Source organism: Macrobrachium nipponense, chromosome 3 (genome assembly GCF_015104395.2).
Source record: "Macrobrachium nipponense isolate FS-2020 chromosome 3, ASM1510439v2, whole genome shotgun sequence".
Lineage (NCBI taxonomy): Eukaryota > Metazoa > Arthropoda > Malacostraca > Decapoda > Palaemonidae > Macrobrachium > Macrobrachium nipponense.
In genome coordinates this window covers 54,241,997-54,267,207 of record NC_087202.1, presented here as the reverse complement: position 1 = coordinate 54,267,207, position 25,211 = coordinate 54,241,997, and the positions used below count along the sequence as shown (strand labels likewise).

Genomic DNA, 25,211 nt, shown 5'->3' with positions numbered 1-25,211 from the left:
AAATTGCAGATGAAAGCAAGGAATCTTGTGAGATCTGGCAACGCGTGCCTATATCAGGTGAAGAGTGGTCAAGGACCACGCACCCACGCCAAAGTGTCAGTCTTTCCCAACTCAGGATGTCTTAGCAAGACAGAGGGGTGGCTACAGGTGGGCAGTACAATGTTAAGACCTCAGGTTTGTAGCTATGAAAAATACAAATTGTCTTAGAAAATTTGTCATTTGTTCATACGCAATCAAACCTTCGGTCTTAACATGATAGATTATGCTTGGAGGGAGGTACAGGCACCCTAAACAGGGGGGGGCCTACCCACCAGTCCAGCTCCAGAAAAAATAATTTCTGGGAAGGGACTGATGCCTGTGAGAAGCTAGATACATTGACATCTAACCACCCAGACACTGAGTGACATACCATGATATATGGGACAATCATTGCATAGGGAACTAAGAGAAACTTTGACTGTCCAATAACAAACACACACCAGGGTTTGTTACCACTCAAGGAGTGGAGCATATGCTACCAAATAGAGGGTTGGTTATTTGTATATCAAGCGACCAAACTATCAGTAAGACTACCTTACTCACCTGTATCAGACCAGTCCAGCGAATGACGTGTCTATTCCTTAACCCACCCGAAGGAAGAAGGAAAGGTACAAGAGAAAGAAAGAGACCAGCCAACTCACTCATTCTCTCATCCACATAATCATCTTAGATAAGATACAAATGTGTCCTGTTAAGTAATGATGAGTTACGCAATCTGTTGGGCAGCCACCATAGGACCCAGGGAAAATGTGTCCATAGATCTGTGGGCAACATCCTTAAGACAGAAAGAGGTGAAGGTGGACTGGTGTAACCAAGTACCAGCACTCGGCACTCTATATACAGCCAATTTTTTTTTGAAAGCCAGAGAGGGACCAATACCCGTAACGTCATGCGCTCTAGCCTGCACAGACGTGGTGGCAGAATCATCAAGAATCAAGTATGCCTGTTTGATGGCTTCCGGTATCCAAAAAGAGATAGTATTCTTCGACACCTTTCTTTGTACGTCCCGCGCTAACAAAAAGTCTGCGGCAGCCTGGTCTAAGGTGCTATCTTAAAGATAGCAATGCAGAGTCCTGACAGGACATAACAAAAGCTCTTGAGTATCACCACCCACAAAGTCATTCAGTGATGGAATGGAGGTGAACCTATCATCGTGCACAGAGGGATTTTGGGTCTTGGCCACGAATTCCAGGACAAATTCGAAGGACACTGCCCCCAACCCCTGGTGTGCTTCACATAATAGCTCAGACTGTGCAGCTCCCCCCCCTCTTCGAAGATGCCAGGGCCAGGAGGAAACCCGTCTTGTGTGTCAAGTTCCTATCAGATGAGCGAAACAAAGGCTCATATGGACACTTAGTGAAACTTCTCAGAATCAAGGAAACTTCCCACGTCAGAAGCTTGAGCTCCCTAGGAGAACTCGATTGCTCAAACCCCTTAACTAGCAAGGAAAGTTCCCAGGATGAAGAGATGTCAATTCCTCTAAGCGTAACACTAAACTCAGAGCCGCCCTTTAGCCTCTAATGGCAGAAACGGACAAACGTTTCTCATCTTTGAGGAACGTTAAAAAGTCTGTTATGTGCTGAATAGAGGTTCTGAGTGGAGAAAAACCCCGTTTACGACACCAATCACAGTAGATAACCCATTTGCCTGGGTAAACTGCAGAGGTCGACCTTCTGAGACTGCTGGACATATGCCCTGCTGTTCTCTGAGAAAAGCCTCTCACTCGGGGGGGATACTTGATAGCCTCTAACTGTGAAGAGACAGGGATTCTACTGACTGGTGGAACCTTTCTGCATCTGGCGGACACAGGAGATGTCGCCAAGGGGGTATTTCCCTCGGAACCTCTGACAACGACGACAACAGATCTGAAAACCATTCTGCCTGAGGCCACAGAGGGGGCTACCAAAGTCATCCTGAGACCCTGCAAATTCATCAGCCTGTTCAGAGCTTGACAGATCAAACAAAACGGAGGGAAAGTATACACCTCCAGGTTGTCCCAGGGATGTTGGAATGCATCCTCTGCTAATGCTAAAGGATCTGGAACCACTCAACAGAATATCTCCAGTTTTTTGTTGAACCGGGTCGCGAAAAGATCCAACATGGGTCTCCCCCAAACCTGGAAGAGCTTGTCCGCTACTACCTGATGAAGGGACCAATTTGTGCCTAAGATCTGATCCCGACAAATGAGTTTGTCTGGGACCACATTCCGTTTGCCTGGGATATACCTGGCTGAGAGCATTACCAAATTGCTGACTGCCCACTGGTGAACCTTGACGATCACATAAGCGACCACCGTGGTGTTGTCCGACATGAGAACGACAGAATGACCCTCTACTTTCCCTAAACTTATTCAGACCCAGAAAGGCCACCTTCAACTCAAAGACTGATATGCTGCTGTTTGTCCTCCCAACTCCAAACGCCTGAGGCAATGAGGCCGCCTTAATGAGCCCCCCAACTTGAGAGGGAGGCGTCTGAAAACACAAGGAAGTCCAGAGGGAGAGAACAAAGAGGAACACCCTTCAAAAGATTTCGGTCGTCCAAACACCAACAAAGGTCTTCTCTCACTTCCAGAGACAGAGGAACCTTTAACAGGGGTGAGTCCCCCGCCAGAGACCAGAATTCCCCCAGCCTCCATTGTAGAGACCGAAGATGAAGACACCCATGAGGTACCAGCTTCTCCAGGGAAGACAAAACTCCCAGAAGAACCTGCCACTGATGAGCTGACTGATGTGGTTCCGACAGGAAGTCGCACGCCACCACTCGCAACTTCTCCAACCTCTGATCCGATGGGAAAACTCTTGCAACTGCCGTATGAATGACCAAGCCCAGGTAGAGAATCCTTTGACTGGGTACAAGGTTTGGCTTTTCCTGGTTGACCATGATGCTCAGTTCCAGACAAAGCCAAAGCAGACGATCTCTGTCCTGCAGCAGCTTCTCCCTGGAACCTGACAGGATCAACCAATCGTTGAGGTACCTAAGCAAATGGATCCCATGAGCATGGGCCCAACTTGATACAAGAGAGAAGACCCTTGTGAACACCTGAGGGGCTTTGGTCAGCCCGAAGCAAAGGAATTTGAACTCGGAGAACCTGTTTCCGAGAGAGAAGCGAAGGAACTTCCTGGATGTTGGATGAATTGGGATCTGGAAGTATGCGTCCCTCAAGTTTATCAACAGCATGAAGTCGCCTTCCCTCACAGCTGCCAACACTGAAAGCGGGGTCTCCATCTTGAACCTAGTCTTCCTGATGAAGTGATTCAAGGTGGGTAAGTCAATCACAGGTCTCCAACCTCACGACGCCTTGGGCACTAAGATGTGACTGTAAAAGCCCGGAGACGGACGCACCACTTCCTCTATCACATCCTTGTCCAGCATCTTCTGTACTTCCTCCTGGATAGCCAAGAACTTCAGAGAATCTGGAGGATACACCCTCCTGAGCAGAGGCTTGTCCGAGATTGGGGGGAGAGAAGTTGAATGGCAGTAGATACCCCACCCGATGGACATCTACTACCCACTTCTCCGCCCCATAACTCTATCACTTGGCCCAATGGCCCACCAGGCAAGCCCACACCCGTGGCACAGGAGAGGGAGAGGCGCCTAACCTACCGACGACCCCCTTTACCTCTGCCCCTGGGGCCCATTCTCGGCTTAAAGGAACAGGAGCGAAAGGGACGTTGGTACTCTGACCTATGCTAAGACGAACGGGGAGGCTCTGCCAAAACCGAACTCCTTGACGGCCTACCAGGCGACAACCTTCATGACTGCTGCTGGGGACGGGGAGGAGGAGGAGCCGGACATCTCCAAGGACGAGACTTTGACTTAGACAGCCAGGTGCGCTAATCTGTCCTTGGTGTCAGCCCAGCGTGGGTCTATCACATCCTCCAGCTCAGTCAAAGGGAACAGTAATTGTGATTCCAAAGGTCTCCATTCCTCAATGCCAGCAAATCCCGAAGAGGCTCTACCCAGATCTACACAATGACGGGAAAGAGGAAAAAATAGACAAGAAAGACAAAATCTGCAACCTTTTGAAAAGAGGGAATTGCAGATTTGGAGAAAGATGTTACTACAAACATCCTAAGATATGTCAAAACTATGAAATATATGGTAAATGTGCATACTTAGATGGATATGGGGATGATTGCAGAGATCTGCATCCAAAAATATGTAAAAACCTAAAAGAAGGAAAAGGATGTAAGTTCGACAAAAAATGCAAATATATGCACCCTGTAGCCATGAATCATAATCAAATAAATAACCAACCAAGTAATAAAATCCAAAATAAGAAAGAAACAAATAAAGAGAGAAATCAAGAATATCAGGTAAAAGAGAAAAGCAAACCACCAATGAGATATGCAGAGGTGTTCAGCAAAAAATTTCAAAGCATCAGCTCCGAAATTCTACTCAAGAGATAATAAATGTATTTATTATGCAAGAGGATATTGCAGAAATGGAGAAAATTGCAGATTCAGACACAAAATGAATAATTATGATGAAGGAAGATCAAATATTATGGAAAAGTTGGATTTTTTAATGTCAGAATTTCTGGAAATGAAAAAAAGAACAACATACCAGAACAGGAAAGAGACATGGGAAAATCCTTATTACTACCATTATTAAATGAAGGAGAAAACACGCAAACCATCATAGTGATGAATGCGCAGGGTTTAGTTACGAGTAACTCAAAAAGAAAAATAGAGTACTTAGAAGAACTAACCCAAAATGAAAAGAAAATAGATATAATGAATATAAGTGAAACCTGGTATTCCCAAGAGACTGGGAAATGATGATCAAATAAAAGGGTTCCAAACTTATAGATCAGATAGAAAAAATAGGAATCAAGGGGGAACCGCAATATATGGGAAAGACAAAAAACAAGGAAAAATATATGAGAAATATAGTAACTCAGAATGTGAACTAATAGCGGTAGAATTTGAATCTGAAAAATTGATGAACATAGTAATATATAGACCTCCTAATACTAAAGAGTTTGACTTAATAATTGAAAAATTGGATGATATATGTAGAAATCACAAGGACTGGACTATTCTCCTATCTGGTGACTTCAACTTTCCTTCGTAGAATGGAAAGAACGAATAGGAGATTGTGGTTGTACTTATACATATAAAAAAGAGAGTAATAGTAGTGCAGAAGATAAGAGGCAATTTGAAAAGCTATTAGATATGCTACTAGAATACAACATTCAACAAATAAATCACCTGCCAACAAGAAAGGAAAATACTTTAGACCTAGTATTTGTGAACGAGATGAATTATGTTAAAGAAATAATAGTTTATAATGCGAGTATTTCAGACCATAATGTCAATAGAATTAACAGTTCATTCCAAAGCAAGTGAAAATAGAGATAAGCAAGAAATGAAAAAGTGGGAAGGATATGGAAAATACAACTTCTACAGTAAAAATATAAAAATGGTCAGAAATTAATGAAGAATTAAACAAAGATTGGGATAACATTTTCGTAAGTGATGACATAAGGGTAAATACGGAGATATTATATAAAAAATATTGGAGAAAATAGTGGAAAAATATATACCGAAGAAGAAAAGTAAACATGATTCATGCATACCAAGAGACAGAAGGATCTTGTTCCAGAAAATCAGAAAGTGGAAAAAAGGTCTTGCAAAAGAAAAAAATGCATGGAAAGTTATAGAACTAAAAAGTAAGATAGAAAATGCAGAAACAAAAGATTATACAATCAAAAGAAAATGAAAAACGGGACTTGGAAGAAAAAACCCTATTAAATATCAAGCAAAACCCCAACTATTATACTCATATGCGAAGAAGATGAATAAAAGAAGAATAGAAATAGGCCCTCTGAGAATTGAAGGAGATTAACGAATGAAAAAAGGAAATTTGCAACATACTGGCAGAACGATATAAGAGAGAATGCACCCCTAGAATAGATAATGAAGATAATGATATAGAAGTAAGGGAAGAAAATAGTGAATATCTAGCTGACATAGAAATTAATGAAGCTGATATTGTGCAGAAGGCAATTAATGAAATTAAAATGGAGCTGCTGCAGGGCCGGATGGAGTCCCTGCTATTTTGTTAAAGAAAGTAGTTCATTCTATCGCAAAGCCACTTGCAATATTATTAAGACAAAGTGTAGATACAGGCAAGATTTATGATGAGCACAAATTAGCATATATCACCCCTACTTTCAAAAGTGGATCAAGACTAGAGGCAAGTAATTATAGGCCTGTGAGTCTAACATCACATATTATGAAAGTGTATGAAAGGGTAATGAAGAAAAATATTATGAAACATTTAATAAAAAATAATTTGTTTAATATAGGGACAACACGGTTTCGTACCCGGAAAAAGTACACAAACCCAACTGTTAGTCCACCGTGAGAACATATTCAAAAATATGAAAAGCGGAAATGAAACAGATGTGGTTTATCTAGACTTTGCAAAAGCTTTTGACAAAGTAGACCATAATATATTAGCAAAGAAAATTAGAAAACACAATATCGTAGATAAAGTAGGAAGATGGTTAAAAGAATTTTTACACAACAGAAAACAGATAGTTATTGCAAACGATGAGAAATCGGATGAAACCAAGGTAATATCCGGTGTGCCACAAGGTACGGTGCTAGCTGCAATATTGTTTGTTATTATGATTGAAGACATAGACAGTAATGTTAAGGATTCGGTAGTGAGTAGTTTCGCTGATGACACAAGAATAAGTAGAGAAATTACTTGTGATGAAGATAGGAACGCTCTACAAAGAGACCTTAACAAAGTATATGATTGGGCAGAGGTAAATAGGATGGTATTTAACTCTGATAAATTTGAATCAATAAATTATGGAGACAGAGAAGGAAAGCTATATGCATATAGGGGACCTAATAATGAGACAATCACAAATAAGGAAGCAGTTAAAGACCTTGGTGTGATGATGAATAGGAACATGTTATGCAATGATCAAATAGCAATTCTGTTGGCAAAATGTAAAGCAAAAATGGGAATGTTGTTACGGCACTTCAAAACAAGAAAAGCTGAACACATGATTATGCTTTATAAAACATATGTTCGTAGTCCACTTGAATATTGCAATATGATATGGTACCCACACTATCAAAAGGATATTGCACAAATAGAGAGTGTACAAAGGTCCTTTACAGCTAGAATAGAAGAAGTTAAGGACCTAGACTACTGGGAAAGACTACAATCCTTAAAATTATATAGTCTAGAAAGGAGAAAGAGAACGCTACATGATAATTCAGGCATGGAAACAGAATGAAGGAATAATAGAAAATATCATGGAACTAAAAATATCAGAAAGAGCAAGCAGAGGTAGATTAATAGTGCCCAAAACATACCAGGAAAAAATAAGGAAAGCACACAGGACATTAATCCACTACGCACCAGCATCGATAATGCAGCGTCTATTCAATGCGTTGCCAGCTCATCTGAGGAATATATCAGGAGTGAGCGTAGATGTGTTTAAGAATAAGCTCGACAAATATCTAAACTGCATCCCAGACCATCCAAGATTGGAAGATGCAAAATATACCGGAAGATGTACTAGCAACTCTCTGGTAGACATTAGAGGCGCTCACACTGAGGGACCTGGGGCAACCCGAACGAACTGTAAGGTCTGTAAGGTAAGGACTCAGGGTCAACTGATCTTTCCATCCTGGATAAAGCCGCATCTCTTCTACTCAGGAGAAGGTTAGCCCATAAATTAACACTGAGGTGAGCAAGATATGAAAACGCCTTGCCTCCGGACTGCAACAAACTGGCAAGAGAGGATTCCAATGCTGAGGCATCTTGCGGAGACAAGGACGGAGCCACCGACCTCACCTGCTCCAAAGTCAATCCCGGCTTCAGCCGAATGACGTCCGGGTTAAGATGATGCGACATTAAATATGCAGAGTTCGAAGCATAGTACTTCCTATGCATCATGAGAGGAGGGGGAAACAACTTGGCAGAGTCCATAGAGCGAAGCGATCTGTCCCGATCTGAAACAGAGGCGTTAACCTTATGCAAGACTGACTGGACATGCCCCGAAAAGGGAAGTTGAAACAATGACTTTGGATCATGCTCAGCTCCCAGCAAGGCTTCCAAGCAGGAAGGAGAGAAAGACGACCGAGCCTGAGTCCTACTCTCCAAATTGTTGAACCCACGAATGAGATCGACAACTTCTGTAAAGGAAGACAAAAACTCTTGTGTGTCTCCCTCCTCCTGCTCCGGCAACGGAGACCGATGACGTAACAAAACTACCCAGAAACATTTGCTTCTGGAATCTCTTTAAAATTTGCCTAAAGTGAAATAAGGTACTGTCATTAAATATGTTGGAGACACAAATTACAACATCTTTGTTGGGATGATAATTCTCCACAAAATTTTTTACATCATTCCACTTTGCAAACATGTCCTTAATCACTGAGGTAGGCACATTATATATGACCATTCACTTTTTGAATTTTTCAAACCAACCTCTGCTGGCTTTAATTCACTTATTGTAGGCATTAATGTTGCCTTTTCACAAATTATCACCTCCAACACTTCGCTACAAGTTCTTTCTTAAATTCTATAGTGTTTCTCGCCTTTTTCACAGAAGGGTCTAGTCACAAGGTGGACCCTGGAAGGAGTGCTTCAGGTGTACGAATTCTGAGGATATATATGAAACCGAATCATATGAAAACCGGGGAATATGAAATCCGAGGTTTGACTGTAAAATTCTTATTGCTTTCAACTGGCTTCCAGCTAGCATCAGAAGATTTATCATACCATTTACCTTAACTGGTTTCCAGCTAGCACCAGAAGATTTATCCTAATGTTAAGACATAGGTTTGTTCCACGTATGAACGTATGAACAAATATAAAAATACCACATAAAACTAACCATACTAGCCACAATTTGTTTGATTAAAGAAGATGAAAATGACAAACATCAACATACAAACTTAAACCCATCTGCAGAGGGAGAATAGGGCTATATGTAGTACTATACTGGAATATGTAACAATTTAAGTTCTTATATTATGCAAATACTTACATCTACTGCATCATCATCAAACAACAGCCAAAATCTATGAGATTTAACTATTGCTATGTAGTGCCCTCTGTTAATACCAGTCCCACAGTGTACTACTACAGCAGCCAAATCATACAAACGATCAGGATTCACAGCATCTGAACTCTGAAAACAAGAAACCAATATTAGGCACAGCATGATCACTTAAACATGTTCATTTTTTTATTTAATACATAAGTATGAAATGGAATGATCCCAGTATAATACAATATTTTACTATTTACTGTTTTTTCCAGCATATAAGACGCATTATTTCCCAAAGAATTTCATTAAAAAATCACTGTATTTAATATGGCTTGAACATACTTTACTGATGAAACAAGATGACTAGAAAATAAAAAAAAAAATAAAATACAATAACTTAATAGTAACAAGTACTGTACTATTTATCAGTAATAATTTTATTTTCATTTGCAAGTTTCTAAGAAAAAAGTGTGTTCAGTACATACATACATAAAGTAAACAATTATATAATGAATGCCACACAAGAAACCCAACATTAAATAATCTATACTTTTAGAGCAGATGTCATTTATAAAGAGGGGGGGGGGTTAGAACTGTAAAAATGACAAATTTTCTAAGACAATTTGAATTTTTCATAGCTACAAACCTGAGGTCTCAACAATAGGATAATTTCTAGCGCCTGGCTGGATCTGGTTAAAAAACAGATGAAAGCAAGGAATCTTGTGATATCTGGCAATGCATGCGTAGATCAGGTGAAGAGTGGTCAAAGACCACTCACCTACGCCACCATGTCAAGTCTTTCCCAACTCAGAGGGGTGGCTAGAGGTGGGCAGTACAATGTTAAGACCTCAGGTTTGTAGCTATGAAAAATACAAATTGTCTTAGAAAAATTGTCATTTGTTCATACACGAACAAACCTTTGGTCTTAACATTAGGATAGACTCGTACTTGGAGGGAGTTACAAGACATCCTAGACCAACTGAGGGCCTACCCACCAGTCCAGCTTCCAGAAGAAATGACTTCTGGAGAGGGACTGAAGCCCGTTGAGAAGCTAGACAAATTGATATCTAACCACTCAGACCCTGAGTGACGTACAATGATATATGGGAGAACTATTGTATAGGGAACTAAAGATAAACTTTGACTGTCCAATAGCAAACCAATACACCAGGGTTTGTACTACTCCCAACTCCTCCTTGCCAAGGAGTGGAGCATATGCTACTGAATAGAGGGTATCATATTTGTATATTAAGTGATCACACTATCAGTATGACTACCTTACTCACCTGTACCAGACCAGTCCAGCAAATGACGTGTCTATTCCTTAGCCCGCCCGAAGGAAGAAGGAAAGGTACAAGAAAAAGGAGACCAGCCAACTCACTCTTTCTCTCATCCACACAATCATCTTAGGTAAGATAAAAAGTTGCCCTGTTAAGAGCAACTATGAGTTACACAACCTGTTAGGCAGCCACCACAGGACCCAGGGAAAACGTGTCCGCAGATCTAACGTCACGCGCTCTAGCCTGCAAAGACGTGGTGGGGGAATCATCAAGAGTCAAGTATGCCTGTCTGATGGCTTCCCATATATAAAGGGATAGTATTCTTAGACACCTCTTTCTTTGTATGGCCTGTGCTAACAAAAAGTATGTTGCAGCCTGGTCTAAGGTGCCGAGTCCTTTTAAGATAGCAACGCAGGGCACAACAAAAGGTCTTGAGCATCACCACCCACAAAGTCATTCAGTGATGGAATGGAAAATGAAGTGAACCTGACATTGTGCACAGAGGGATTTTGGGTCTTGGCCACGAATTCCAGGACATATTCGAAGGACACCGACCCCCAACCCCTGGTGTGCTTCACCTCATAGCTCAGACTGTGGAGCTATCTTACCCTCTTGGAAGATGCCAAGGCCAGAGGGTAAACTGTCTTGAGCGTCAAGTTCCTGTCAGATGAGCGACGCAAGGCCTCATATGGACTCTTAGTGAAGCTCTTGAGAACCAAGGAAACATCGCACGTCAGAGGCTTGAGCTCTCTAGGAGAACTCTACTGCTCAAACCCCTAACTAGCAAGAAAAGTTCCCGGGAAGAGATGTCGATACCTTTAAGGCGTAACACCAAACTCAGGGCCGCCCTGTAGCCTCTAATGGCAGAAACGGACAAATGTTTCTCATCTCTGAGGAAGGTTAAAAAGTCTGCTATTCACTGAATAGAGGTTGCGAGTGGAAAAAAAAACCCGTTTATGACACCAATCACAGTAGATCGCCCATTTGCCTTGGTAAACCGCAGAGGTTGACTTTCTGAGACTGCTGGATATATGCCCTGCTGTTCTCTGAGAAAAGCCTCTCACTCGGAGGAGATACTTTATAGCCTCCAACCGTGAAGAGACAAGGATTCTACTGACTGGTGGAACCTTTCTGCATGGGGCTGACACAGATGTCGCCAAGGGGAAATCTCCCTCGGAACCTCCGACAACGACGACAGCAGATCTGGGAACCATTCTGCCTGAGGCCACAGAGGGGCCAGCAAAGTCATCCTGAGACCCAGTGAACTCATTAGCCTGCTCAGAACTTGACAGATCAAACAAAATGGAGGGAAGGCATACACCTCCAGGTTGTCCCAGGGATGTCGGAATGCATCCTCTGCCAATGCTGAAGGATCTGGGACCACTGAAGAGAATATCTCCAGCTTCCTTTTGAAGCGAGTTGCAAAAAGGTCCAGCATGGAAAAGCTTGTCTGTTACTGCTTGATGAAGGGACCACTCTGTGCCTAGGATCTGATCCCGATGACTGAGTTTGTCTGCGACCACATTCCGTTTGCCTGGAATATACCTGGCTGAGCTCTACCGAATTGGTGACCGCCCACTGGTGAACCTCGACGGTCAAGGTATGAAGCTGACGAAAAACCAGGTCTCCCTGTTTGTTCACATACACTACCACCGTGGTGTTGTCCGACATGGGAACGACAGAATGACCTACCTTCTCCCAAAACTGCTTCCGACCCAGGAAGGCTGCCTTCAACTACAAGATGTTGATATGTTGCTGCTTGTCCTCCAAACTCCAAGCGCCTGAAGTGATGAGGCCGCCTAAATGAGCCCCCAACCTGCGAGGGAGACGTCTGAGAATAGAAGGAAGTCCGGTGGAAGAGAACGCAGAGGGACACCCTTCAAAAGATTCTGGTCGTCCAACCAACAACAAAAGTTTTCTCTCACTGCCAGAGACATAGGAACCATTAACAGGGGTGAATCCCCCACCAGAGACCAGAATTCTCCCAGTCTCCATTGCAGAGACCAAAGATGAAGATGCCTATGAGGGACCAGCTTCTCCAGGGAAGACAACCCTCCCAGAAGAACCTGCAACTGATGAGCTGATTGATGTGATTCCGACAGGAAGTCGCGCGCCACCACCCGCAACTTCTCCAATCTCTGATCCAACAGGAAAACTTTTGCCACTGTCGTATCGATGACCATGCCCAGGTAGAGAATCCTTTGACTGGGTACAAGGTTCAACTTTTCTGGGGTTGACTACAATGCCCAGTTCCAGACAGAACCAAAGTGGACAATCCTTGTCCTGTAGCAGCTTTTCCCTGGAAACTGCCAAGACTAACCAATCGTTGAGGTACCTCAGCAAACGGATCCCATGAGCATGGGCCCAACTTGACATGAGAGAGAAGACCCTTGTGAACACTTGAGGGGCTGTTGTCAGCCTGAAGCACAAGACTTTGAACTCGAAGACCTTGTCCCCAAGAGAGAAGCGAAGGAACTTCCTGGACGTTAGATGAACAGGGATTTAGAAGTACATGTCCCCTAAGTCTATCGACAGCATGAAGTCGCCTTCCCTCACAGCTACCAACACCGAACACGGGGTATCCATCTTGAACCGTGTCTTCATGGTGAAGTGATTCAAGGTGGATAAGTCGATCACGGGTCTCCATCTTCCCGACGCCTTGGGCACCAAGAAGATGTGACTGTAAAACCCCAGAGATGGAAACACCACTTCCTCTATCGCATCCTCATCCAGCATCTTCTGCACTTCCTCCCGAAGAGCCAAGAACTTCAGAGAATCTGGCGGATATGCTTTCCTGAGCTGTGGCTTGTCCGGCAGAGGAGGAGAAAAGTTGAATGGCAGTAGGTACCCCATCCGAAAGACGTCTACCACCCACTTCTCTGCCCCATAATTCTGCCACTTGGCCCAATGGCTCACTGGGCACCCCCCACCACCCGTGGCACAGGAGAGGGAGAGGCGCCTAACCTACCAACAGCCCCCTTTACCTCTGCCCCTTGGGCCCCTTCTTGGTTAAAAGGAACAAGAGCGAAAGGGGCGTTGATCCTCTGACCTAGGCTGAGTCGAACGGGAAGGCCCTTCCAAACTCGAATTCCTCAATGGCCTACCAGGCAACAATCTCCTTGACTGCTGCTGGACAGGGGGAGGAGGAGGAGCCAGACGTTTCTGAGGACGAGGCTGACTTAGATACGGCCTGGTGCACCAGTCTGTCTTTGCTGTCAGCCCGGCACCGGTCTATCGCATTCTCGAGCTCTGTCCGAGGAAACAAATATTGGGACTCCAACAGATCTCCGTTCCTCAATGCCAGCAAGGACTCCATGCCAACTGAACTTTCCATCCTAGACAAAGCCGAGTCTCTTCTAATCAGATGAAGATTAGCCCATAATTAGCACTGAGGTGAGCCATATATGAAAACGCCTTGCCCCCGGACTGCAACAGACTGACAAGCGAGGATGCACTCACCAACCCTTCCGGGGACCTGTCAGAAGCTATCTTGGCAATGACCACTGACCAGAAGTCCAGCCAAGAAACCATCTGCAACATGGAGGCTGCCATAGATTCCAATGCTGAGGCATCTTGCGGAGACAAGGACGGAGCCACCGACCTCACCTGCTCCAAAGTCAATCCCGGCTTCAGGAGAACGACGTCTGGGTTAAGTTGGCGCGACATCAAAAATGCAGAGTTCGTAGTATATTACTTCCTATGTCTCGTGAGAGGCGGGGGTAGTAGCTTGGTAGAGCCCCAAGAGTTAAGTGAACCGTCCCGGTCCGAAACAGAGGCGTTAACCTTATGCAAGACCGAATGGACATGCCCCGACAAAGGAAGCTGAAGAGATAATTTGGGATCCTGTGTGGCTCCCACCAAGGCTTCCAAGCAAGGAGTGTAAGACGACCGAGCCTGAGTCCTACTTTCCAAATTGTTGAACCCACAAATGAGATCTACAACTTCCGATAAGGAAGACAAAAACTCTTGCGTGTCTCCCTCCTCCTGCTCCGGCAACGGAGACCAACGATGAGAAGGATGTGTAGTCTCCTCTAAGGCACCTTACCCATTACAATTAACGGAAGGATCAGCAGCCAAACAGCCCGAAACCCCAACTAACCTGTCTGGGTTGGGTTCACGCGTCGGCTCTTAAGATGAACCCACTATAACACTATGAACATCACTATGTACTCCTCCACACGGGCATGGCAGACGTACGAATGTGAGTTGGAGAGGAATCCCAAACACTCGAGATCGAAGGAAAATCCCCTAGAGTCGAACTTTTGGAAGCACCAGTGAGAGGGGCAGGCAAACACTCCTGCTGCACCAACTCCACGCTCACCACCTTCGACCTCTTGACAGGCGCCTTGAGATCCTTACGGCGACAAATAGGCCTTGGAGAAGAGGGACCACTTGCATCATGTACACGGACAGGGGAGGTTGCAACACGCTCACGATGTGCATGGACGGGGGAGGTTGGAACGCGCTCGCGATGTGCTAGGACGGGGGAGGTTGCAACACGCCTGCGATTCAATGCAGAAGACAAAGCAGCCACTGTAGAATGCACAAGGGAAGGTACAATAACACTCTGAAACAACAACACTCTCGAGAACAAGTCCGCATTGTAGGCAAAGAAAAAGCAAAGTCCTTAGCCTTCCAACGCTTGATACGCCGATGTGGTGTAGAGGGGGAAGAGGGAGAGGAAGACAGCACTGGTTTCTTATGCGATCTCTTTGCAGGAGGTGGGGACAAAGCAACACATTTCCTACCAGTCCTCCCAACAGACAAGGCAGCCAACTTATCGTTCAAAACAGAGACCAACCTCTTAAGCACTGCCTGGCATATAACCTCAGACTGATCTGCAAGAGAAGGCCCCGATGACACGAAAGGGAAATGTAGCGAACTAGGCGGCAGGGATGACATCACGGCTGTGAGAGGCAGTGCAGAGGAGATGACTGGGAGTGACGTCATCGATGGGAATGACATCACGGCTTCCCTTCGGTGTGAAGGGGAATCATTCGCCACTGGCGGAGGAATACACAACGACGGATCCCGTGATGTCATCAATGGAGCTGTCACCATGGCTTCCCTCCGACTCAAAGAAGCGGCAGCAGTCACTGGTGGAGTAATACAAGATGGCTGACCTCGGCTACCCACGAAGACCCTGGAGGAGAGGGGTGATGGCCTGGCCAGCCTGAGGATGGGGTAGCGAGCCTCCATAAAGTGCACTAGCAACCCCTCCAAGGACGGGGGAACCTCTAGCCCAAGTGTCTTCCAAATCGCCGCCATCTTGGACGCCTCTGACTCGGGAATAAATGAGAATGATGAAAAAACCTCACCCTTCCCAGGAATCAAATTAACTCCCGAAGAAGAACGGGCAACATTACAAACATCAGCCTGGTGGCCTCCTGATACTCCCAGCGTTGAATCTATGGAAGAAAAGGAAGGAGACACAGGAACAACGCTACTATTGGGGGTGAATACTGCAGGAGACGAAGCATCGGGAAGAGGCGAAAAGCCTTCCCATGAAGGAAGAGTCGAAACCCTCCAATGCTCTCTCTCTCTCTATAAAACGACTTTCACTGCTCTTTAGGCCATGCCCGGCATTCCGTGCAAGGATTCGTTAGAGTACAAAAATTAGAACAGCACCTGCTATACATGATGTGGGGATCAGTCGCTGCCAAAGCCAAAAAACAATAACATGGAAAACCTGGAATTTCGGGGCACACACGTTGACGAGGTCAAGGAGGAGCAGAAGAAGCCAAACACACACACACACACACATTAAACAAAAGCGAAACGAGCAATGAACCGGGTAAAGGCCAAGACTCTCGCCCAGGCGGTTAAAGAAAAGGCTGACGCGGTGGCGTAGGTGAGTGGTCTTTGACCACTCTTCACCTGATCTACGCATGCATTGCCAGACATCACAAGATTCCTTGCTTTCATCTGTTTTTTAACCAAATCCAGCTAGGCGATAGAAATTATCCTATTGTTACGACCGAAGGTTTTATTTTGCGTATGAACAAGGAGGAAATGCATACACATTTAAGTTGTCCCAAGGATGTTGAAAGGCATCCTCTGCTAGTGCTAGGTGATCCGGAATCACCGGGCAATAGACCTCTAGCTTCTTGTTGTAGCGAGTTGCAAAGAAGTCTAACATAGGCCTCCCCCACACCTGAAAAAGCCTGTCCGCCACAACCTGATGTAGAGACCACTCCATATCTAGAATTTGGTTCTGACGGCTCAACTTGTCTGCGACCACATTTGTTTTGCCTGGAATGTATCTTGCTGAGACTTCCACCGAGTTGTTAATTGCCAATTGATGTAATTCAACTGTCAGAGAGTGGAGCTGGTGAGATACCAGGCCCCCCTTGTTTGTTTACATAGGCTTCCATTGTGGTGTTGTCCGACATCAAAACCACAGAATAACCCTCCTTCTCCCAAAACTCCTTCACCCAGAAAAGCTGCCTTCAATTCCAAGATGTTGATGTGCAGAAGCTTCTCCGCACTCCAAACGCAGAACGTGATGAGGTCCCCCAGATGAGCACCCCAATCTGCGAGAGAGGCATCCAAGAACAGAAGGAAGTCCTGAGGGAGAGAGTTCAGAGGAACACCTATTAAGAGATTCTGATTGTCCAACCACCAACGACCGTCAGAGGCCTTGCTTCAGGCGGTCTTCAAGCGTCTAGACACTGTTTTGGATGAGAGCCTACTCATCATGCGACATACTTGAACAGGATGAGGAGATGAAGAACCAGCCTGAGAACTTTGATGCCAGGGAAGATAAACACGGACTGGAGCACATCCACATACTTGAAGGGGAGAGTCACGTCCATGCTGGGGAGATGGTGAAACACCTCTCTCACTCTCAGAGAAAGCCACAGTCCCGAATCTGCCAATGTCTAACTCAAGAACAAGGGGGAGGAGGAGGGGAAAGAGCCCTTGGCCTATGATGCTTCTTCCTTGGAACCCTGGGACACCTCCTGCTAAACACAGAGTCCAGCCATTCGACTATCTCTTGAAAGAACACCTCTGATGGGTTGACAACCGACTGCGATAACGTCATGGATGAGGCTGGGAGTAACGTCATGGCTACAGGTGGAGGGAGAGACATCACCAAAGCTGAAGTCACAGGCACAGAAGTGCTGAGAGTGATTTCATGGCATTTGGACTGGTAGCCCAAGACAAAGGCCTCACTGACGGTGAAGATGGCGAAAGGTCTTCCTTCGTCTCCTACAGCAACCAGAGGGCCTTCCCAATACACATACATATGAAGAAATGAAAAGAATTCACAAAGAAAATCCATCACCATAGGAAATGGAACACAGCTTGCCCTTCACTAGACCACAATGCCGGTTGAAACTATGCTGTCATAAGAAGCCATGACGTCAGACAGCAGACTACCCTTACAGACAGAGAGAGAGAGAGAGAGAAAACAATGCGTGTAAGAGTGGAAAACAATCAAACAAAATCATACTACAATTTTATTTCATATAACAAAAAGGAGTACCAAGTCAAACTTCATTGGAGGACAAAACATCAGAGGGAAACAATATCCACACATCGGAAAAGCCGTCTGTAAGGTTGGTATCCCTGCATGATGACCCAGTATTGTTATATAGCAAGAAGGGGCTCCGATGATAGCAAGGAACATACTGCCAACAGGACTGACTGGGTTCCAAGCTCTCTCTTTTCACAGCACCAACGAGCATACCAAAATTAGTGAAGTAGCATCTCTATCAGAGGGAAGCGAAACAAAGGAGCTCTCAAGTTGAGCTGAACGCCACCGCTACCAGACTTCAAGGTGAGAAGCAGGACTGAACTGAACGGCCTGTAAAGAAACAGCGAAAAAAAATCATATTTATCTGTAAGGATAAAGGGAAGGTAGTTGAGCCGTACGACTCATGCCCCTCCCCCTCCAAAGTGACGGGAAAGAGACGAGACGGCAATCATGACTGGTCCTGCAAGCAGATGGAACTAATGCAACTGGAGATTGTCTGTCATAAAAATTTGTGTTGAGTAAGTGTGGGAATACTCCTATGCTAGAAAACCAAATCCTAGCATAAAACCTTGTCTAAAACAAAAACCTCAAATGTCTCGAACGTCCCAAAACATAAATTCTGAAAGACTACAACATTACCACATTCATAAAAAATGTGTAACGAGATAAAATTAAAGCTAAATAAAACAATGTCTTAACACAAATGCTTTCAAAATATCTTCAATATAACAAAAGTCAAACTCTAAATAATAAAATGTAGCTGGGCCCCCCTCTCTGCCTGACTGGGCAATATCCCCTTGAGAGACGGACCAGTATTACACATAAAAATTATACTTTTATATTAAATGAAGTTTTATAAACATACTTACCATATAACTTAACTAACGATTAGCCTCTCATAGCATTCTATATTCCAAAAATTTGCACACAAGTGACTGTTGCAATGCAGGGGTGACAGGTCCCACCCACTGCAATAGGAACTCACAAACAACAAAAGCCAACAGTGTCATTCTTATTTATGCTATGCAACTGACAACATGTTGTCTGTCTCCTAAATTCATATTCGCTGTTTTTTTTTATTGCTTGCTGAAGTAGGTAATGTACACTCTTTAGTTGTTTTTCGTCTATTGCATTCAGCTTAGTTGCTTCAACTTCCTTAGTTTTCTTCTGTTAGCTCAGAAAATTAATGTCTGATTCCAGTTTTTCCAGTCTTCGCTATCATAGCAAAGGCTGCAAGACCAGACTGACCAAATTGTGTTATGATGCACACATTAGGTGCTGTAATTGTAGAGGACAGGTGTTTACGAGAGATCTTACCTGTGATGAGTGTAGGGAGTGGGATGAAAGTAGATGGAAGTTTTTGGAATCTCACCTTAATAAGTAGTAAAGAAAAGGATCAGGAAGGCGGCCGCTAAAGCCGAAAGTAGGGCTTTTATCAGTAAGGACTCTTCCCCATGGCCTTAGGCAGACTCCGGTCTGGCTCTTTCTTCTACTCCTGGTAAAAATCTTTCGCCTATCCTCAGCCCTCCTGTTATAAAACAGTCAATGACGAAGCAGAGGAAAAGGTGTGATGCACATTTACAGCAATCTGCATCTGTCCCAGAGGAACATAAACACAGGAATCCTGGAGGGCCATCTAAAAACACTGACACTCACAGGACTTTTGGGCTGGATAAATATGAAACAAACCAAGGGCTTAGGAAAAAAACACCCAGCTTGGCGGGAAGGAGAACATAGTGAAGGTCCACTCTCCAAGGCTATTAAAAAGACTGGTGCATTCATGGATTAAGTGCACTCTCTCAACTTGCTTCCACCTCAACTAAGCATCAGATGCTTGGATGCCTGATACCACAGATTCCTTGCATTTACAATCTTTGATTATTTTTAACTGGGGCTAAAAGATCTATCCTTTTGTTAAGACCGAAGTTTTGTTATGTGTATGAACAAACATGGTTACAGTTAATTTTAGATGTTTAAAAATTTACATGAATGAAATACTATACTTACTGTATCAAAAAGACGTAGCTCAAGAGGAAATACAACTCTGTGTGAGAGTTTGAGTGTGCGGTTGTACTGCCCCAAAAACTGGAACCTTTTCAGATGTAATACAAGGATGGTTGGCAACTTCTTTACTCTTGTGCGTTTCTGAAAGATCAATCGTATAAGTTAAGTATATAGTGTTAGTGTGAATTTCATCTTAACATACCAACAGTTTTATATTTTCAAAGTTTCTCTCTATGTTCTTGCAATTTTAAAATCAAGAAAACCCTGTCTGTCTCTTTAAGGAAAATATAGTTTTGAATATTCAAGACAAAACTTTAGTTAAATGATAAAACAATCTACATGTAACTGTTTTCTATATAACAGCTGTGGCTTTACAATGGTTGCTATTTAACATCACAAAACATGTGCTCCTGCTGCATACCGCATGTACATAAAAGAAAAGCTATGAAATAATTTGTAAACATTTGTTGGATTGACACATTGTAACTAATTTAAGAGTGCAGCATTATAAAATCTAATTTATACTTGAAAATGACAAGGCAATAGCATACTTGCCTAAGACATGATTTATCTACAGATACTAATGGAAGGGTAGTCATGTCAAGTAATTCTGGTAAATCAATGTAAGTCCAAATCGCCAAGTAACAAAAAATACAAAAATGTAAAAAATCATTAATAAGTTTAAATTAAATGAAGTTTTGGGAACTACACATTAATTAAATTAATTTATATAAAAAAAACTGGTTAAATACCTGATGTTCTTGGAGGGAGCAACAGTTCTCACACTGAACTTTGTTTTCGGCACTTATTGTTTCGGTGGAAAAGAAACATCTTAAACAATGTGTAATACTTGTGTTTTGATGAACTTCAACGGACAGATTATTCAAAACTTCATCTGTGCTTCTCACCTGAAAAAATCAGAACTAAATTTCTAGTTTTTACAAGGTACTTTAATATCCTCTAAACCTTAATTTGCCAAAGAAAAGCACTAAGTTTAAACTGAGAAATAAAAGCATTGAAGTCATAACTTTTGAATATAGCTGTATACCACTGTTGCCTAAGTACATCATAAAATGAATCTAAATCAAAGAATATAAGGACTTATTAAGAACTTTGCTTCAGTATGCTGTTATTCCTCAGACAGCACTGAAACCCAAAGGTTTCTAATATTTTCATTTTTAAAAAATTAACATTTTTATGATAAAATTAATTATTTGGATATACTTACCTACTGTTCAAGTTAGCTTATATCTTTGTGCCATTAGGTGTGATCTGCATTCAAAATAAAAACATAATGACTGGCTAACCAATTAAGAATATCTCTGTAATCACCTGTTTCCCACCAGCTGGTGTTGGAATGTTTACGTTCGTCAGAATTCTTCATGACATCCGCTAAGATGTGGGAAGACTGCGTGGGTTTCCACTTAAACAGTGGGTAAGTATCCAAACACGTAATTAATTTCATCATAAAGATTTTCATTATTTGGAATGAATCTTAGCTACTGTTAAAAGTTAACTGATTACCACATTGAATAAGGATGGTGGGTTAGTGCAGCCCAAGAAACAATTTTCAGCCAAGCAAACAAAAACCCTTTTAATGAGGGGAGAAAGCTTCTCAACATTCTACCTATTGTGGAAGCCTTACAGTAAGTATTGTCACCTCATAGTGAGATTTGTCAGAGGATCCTTACAGGGAAAAGGACTTTACCTTGTAAAGTACTTGCGACTCCTGTGCCTGCATCAAAAGCCCATACCCGATAGTCCAAAACTAAAGACAACCACCACCTTCTGCTCCCTTCATGCCCCCAAAGTTCAACAGCTGGATTTCTTAATAAAGCAAGGTTACTATCATATTTGGTTCAGGAGAAATTATTCCTACCACAACAATAGGACTGAGGGCTTTACACACCTCATACTAAATTGAAAGTTTCAAAACTAATGGAAGGCAAAAACAGGTTTCTAGCAAAAGGTTTTAAAAGAAATAAAAAGACGTGCTTACTTTAAGGAGGCTTATTTCAAAAAATGGTAATAGCTCAGGAATCAGCCCTCTGTGAATTGACTTGAGCATTCTTGGACATAGAAATGTATGGCCTCCTAAAACCACAGTATCGTTTTGAATTCCTCCTCTTAAAGGTTTAATTCTGTCCAAGTAAACCTTAGAGTTCTGACTGGAAATAACACTGTCACTTCTTCATTGCCTACTAATGCAGTTAAATTAGGCAGCCACAAATCTGGGAAGGGCTTTCACTTCTACCTCTTTTCTCTAAGCAAAGAAAGAAAAGAGAGGTTGCCACTAGAACAAAGCCCACATACAATAAAGGGCTCAAAGCTCACTAGTACACTTTGCCACAGCAAGAGCTAAAAGAAAAGGTACCTTTAAAGTTCTTGAGTGATGCCTTATTAAGAGGCTCAAAATGAGGTATGTTAAAACTTAAGGACTAGGCCCAAATTTCATTGTAAATCATGAAAAGATTTAAAATTTCCAGCCCAATATTCCAGTCAGCATGATTTAGAAGTGAACGCAGTGTAAAGCAGTAACTTTTGATTGCTGTGACAGATACTGGCAGAACTTAATCAGGCTATCTATAGTGGAACAAGATGCTGGATATCCTTCTGAACAAGCACCAAGATAAATAAACTGACCACTGTTATTGATACAGTCTAACAGTGGAGGGCCTTCTTGACTTACGGATTGCTTCCTTGGCCACTCACAAAATGCCTTTAGCTTGTAACAGACAACTGCCCATGCCTGTGGATCCTGGCTTGAGGGAAGTAGTATTTTGGGCAGTCATGTACAGATTGTTGTTTGGATCTCCCAAAAAATTTCACAACTTCTGGTAAACCTGCAGAAAAGGAAACTATCTGACTGAAGAACTTGCCCCTTTCCTTCTGTGGGTCTCCCAAAGGGTTCCACAACTTCTGGTAAATCTGCAGAAAAGGAGAATATCTGACTGAAGGCCATACCCTTTTCCTACTGAGTTGGTCTTTAATAACAATGTTTCCATCTAGGACAAAATGAGGTAAAGAAATGATGATCCTAGACTCCGTCAAAAGAAGGAAGTTTCTTTGTTATCCTGATAAATCTCTTGATCTGTGTCTCCTTGTCTTTTATTATAAGAATCTACAGGTTGAATTGTCAGAAAAAACTGATTGTATATTTTCTCGACTAGATGTTCTGCTTCTGTAAAACCATTCCAAACTGGCAATTATTATTATTAATAGGTGTTAGTTTTTCCAGACCTCTAAGTCTCAAGTAGACTCTTCTCGGGCTGTTTCTCAGGGATCAATCCTGAGAAGCAAAAAAAAAAAAAAAAAAAAAAAAAAAATTAGACTTTATTTGAGAAACCCGTCTTATTTAAAAAATTTATGATTTTATTAATTGAAAAATCCCTGCTTTCCGCAAGAATATTTTTCATTTCTGAACTCCGCAGATAAATAGATCTTTGCTGGGTCCAATTTGGGCACTCAACAAGCAAATGCTGCACTGTCATGGGTATCTGACATCTGTTACATTTCACTGGGTCAGCATGTGGTGTTGACATCAAGTGACCATGTGAGAATCTTGTGTGTCCTATACGTAGCCTTGCTAGGATCACCTCTTTTGCTCTTTCCTCCTGTGAGGATGTCCTCCATGCATAGACTTCAGTTTTTATATTTTTAAGTTTGTTTGTGTTGGCACCGAGGCCCATTCTTCTTTCCAATCCTGGTAAATTAATGTTTTAACTGATTTTACCCAGTCTGACACTGGGCTATGAAATTGTTGGAGGGATAGTGCAGGCTAATTTGGCAGCAGAGTCTGCATATTCATTTCCTTTTATTCCCACGTGTGCTGGGATCCAACATATTTCCATTGATATTCCTGATTGGAGGAGTTGATGAATTTTTATTTGAATTTCCTGTACTATTTGGTTTCCTGATTTATACTGTCCTATTGCATCTATAGCGCTACGTGAGTCACTGAAAATTACAGAGACACTTGCTTTTGCCTCAGATATCATATCTAGAGCCATCTGTATGGCTGTGACTTCAGCAGTAAATACTGATGATATTGAAGGTAGGCTTTTTTTACTTAACATATTTTTCGAATATGCAGATGCTCCTACTCCAACATTATTTGTTTTTTTGGAGCCGTCTGTATATATCATAAATTTGTCGCCTTTCTTCTAATGTGTTCCAAAGCATGTTGGCGGTACATTTCCGTACTTGTCATTTGTTTTTGAGTAGGTAAGACAGGGAGGTACATATCTTTACTCTATTTAAAATCCATGGTGGTGGCAATTCCATTGGTGGGTGAAAAATTGGATTCATATTATGTATGTTCATTATGTATCTAGCTCTTTTTGGGAAAGAGCTTGTACTATTAACTGCTGTTACTTGATTACAGTTTTGGAAGCAGTAAGTTGCAGGAGACGATCCCGCGTTGCATTGAAAGACCTCTTTGTATTGTTATTAAATTACGGTGATGTTTTAAGGGCAAAATACCTGCCTCCACCAAAAGTGAGTTTGTTGGGGACGATCGGAAAGCTCCTGTGCACAATCGCACGCCTTCATGGTGCACTGCATCGAGAGATTTTAATGCAGATTCTGAGGCGGATGAATATATTTTGGACAGCAGTAATCTATTATGGATAAGACTGTTGCCTTATATATCATTAATAAAATGTCTCGCTTTGCTCCCCAATTAGTGTGTGATAACTTTTTTAATATGGCAAGGGCTTTGATGCCCTTGGCTTTAATGTATTTGATGTGCTCTTTCCAATTTAAATGTTGATCAAATATTACTCCTAGATACTTGATTTTTGTACAAAATTGTATTTCAGTGCTATAAAGATGCAGTTTTGATTGTTTGGTTCTTCATCCACCTTTTGTCTTTGTAGAAGACGATTGCTTTTGTTTTATCAGTTGAAAATTTAAATCCAACTGAATTTGCCCAACTACATATATTTGAAATGGCAGTACTAAGAACTCTCTGAGCGTGTCTCAGATTACTACTCGTATAGTAAATGACAAAGTCATCAACATATAAACTGTTTTTTACACCACTTGGTAAATTTATAGTAATGTCATTGATTGCTAAAGCAAACAATGTACAGCTCAAGACACTACCTTGAGGGATTCCTTCTTCCAGTTTATAGGTTACTGAGTAGGAATTTTCTACTCTTACTTGAAAAGTTCTGTTTGTTAAGAAGTTCTTAATAAATATTGGTAAGTGGCCTCTTAGTCCCTTGGAGTGGAGTTTTTGCATGATGTTATGTTTCCATGTTGTATCGTATGCTTTTTCTATATCAAAAAAAATATAGATACTGTTAATTTCTTTTGTTCAAAGCCTTTTTTTGATATGATCTTCTAAATGTGTTAAGGGATCTAGGGTTGATCTGCC

At 42.5% G+C, this 25,211-nt stretch overlaps 1 protein-coding gene across 1 annotated transcript in view; it reads right to left on the bottom strand.

Annotated features, from left to right (window-relative positions):
- The window catches only part of LOC135222390 (ubiquitin carboxyl-terminal hydrolase 46-like), a gene marked incomplete at its 5' end in the record, with an annotated part of 36,705 nt that extends 15,960 nt beyond the window's left edge, over nucleotides 1-20,745 (bottom strand). Inside the window, 3 exons of the mRNA XM_064260478.1 lie at nucleotides 9,065-9,208; nucleotides 19,835-19,972; nucleotides 20,584-20,745. Of these exons, the coding sequence (XP_064116548.1) occupies nucleotides 9,065-9,208; nucleotides 19,835-19,972; nucleotides 20,584-20,745 (444 nt within the window). The remainder of the gene's footprint in view (nucleotides 1-9,064; nucleotides 9,209-19,834; nucleotides 19,973-20,583) is intronic.
- Nucleotides 20,746-25,211: the final 4,466 nt, after the last annotated feature.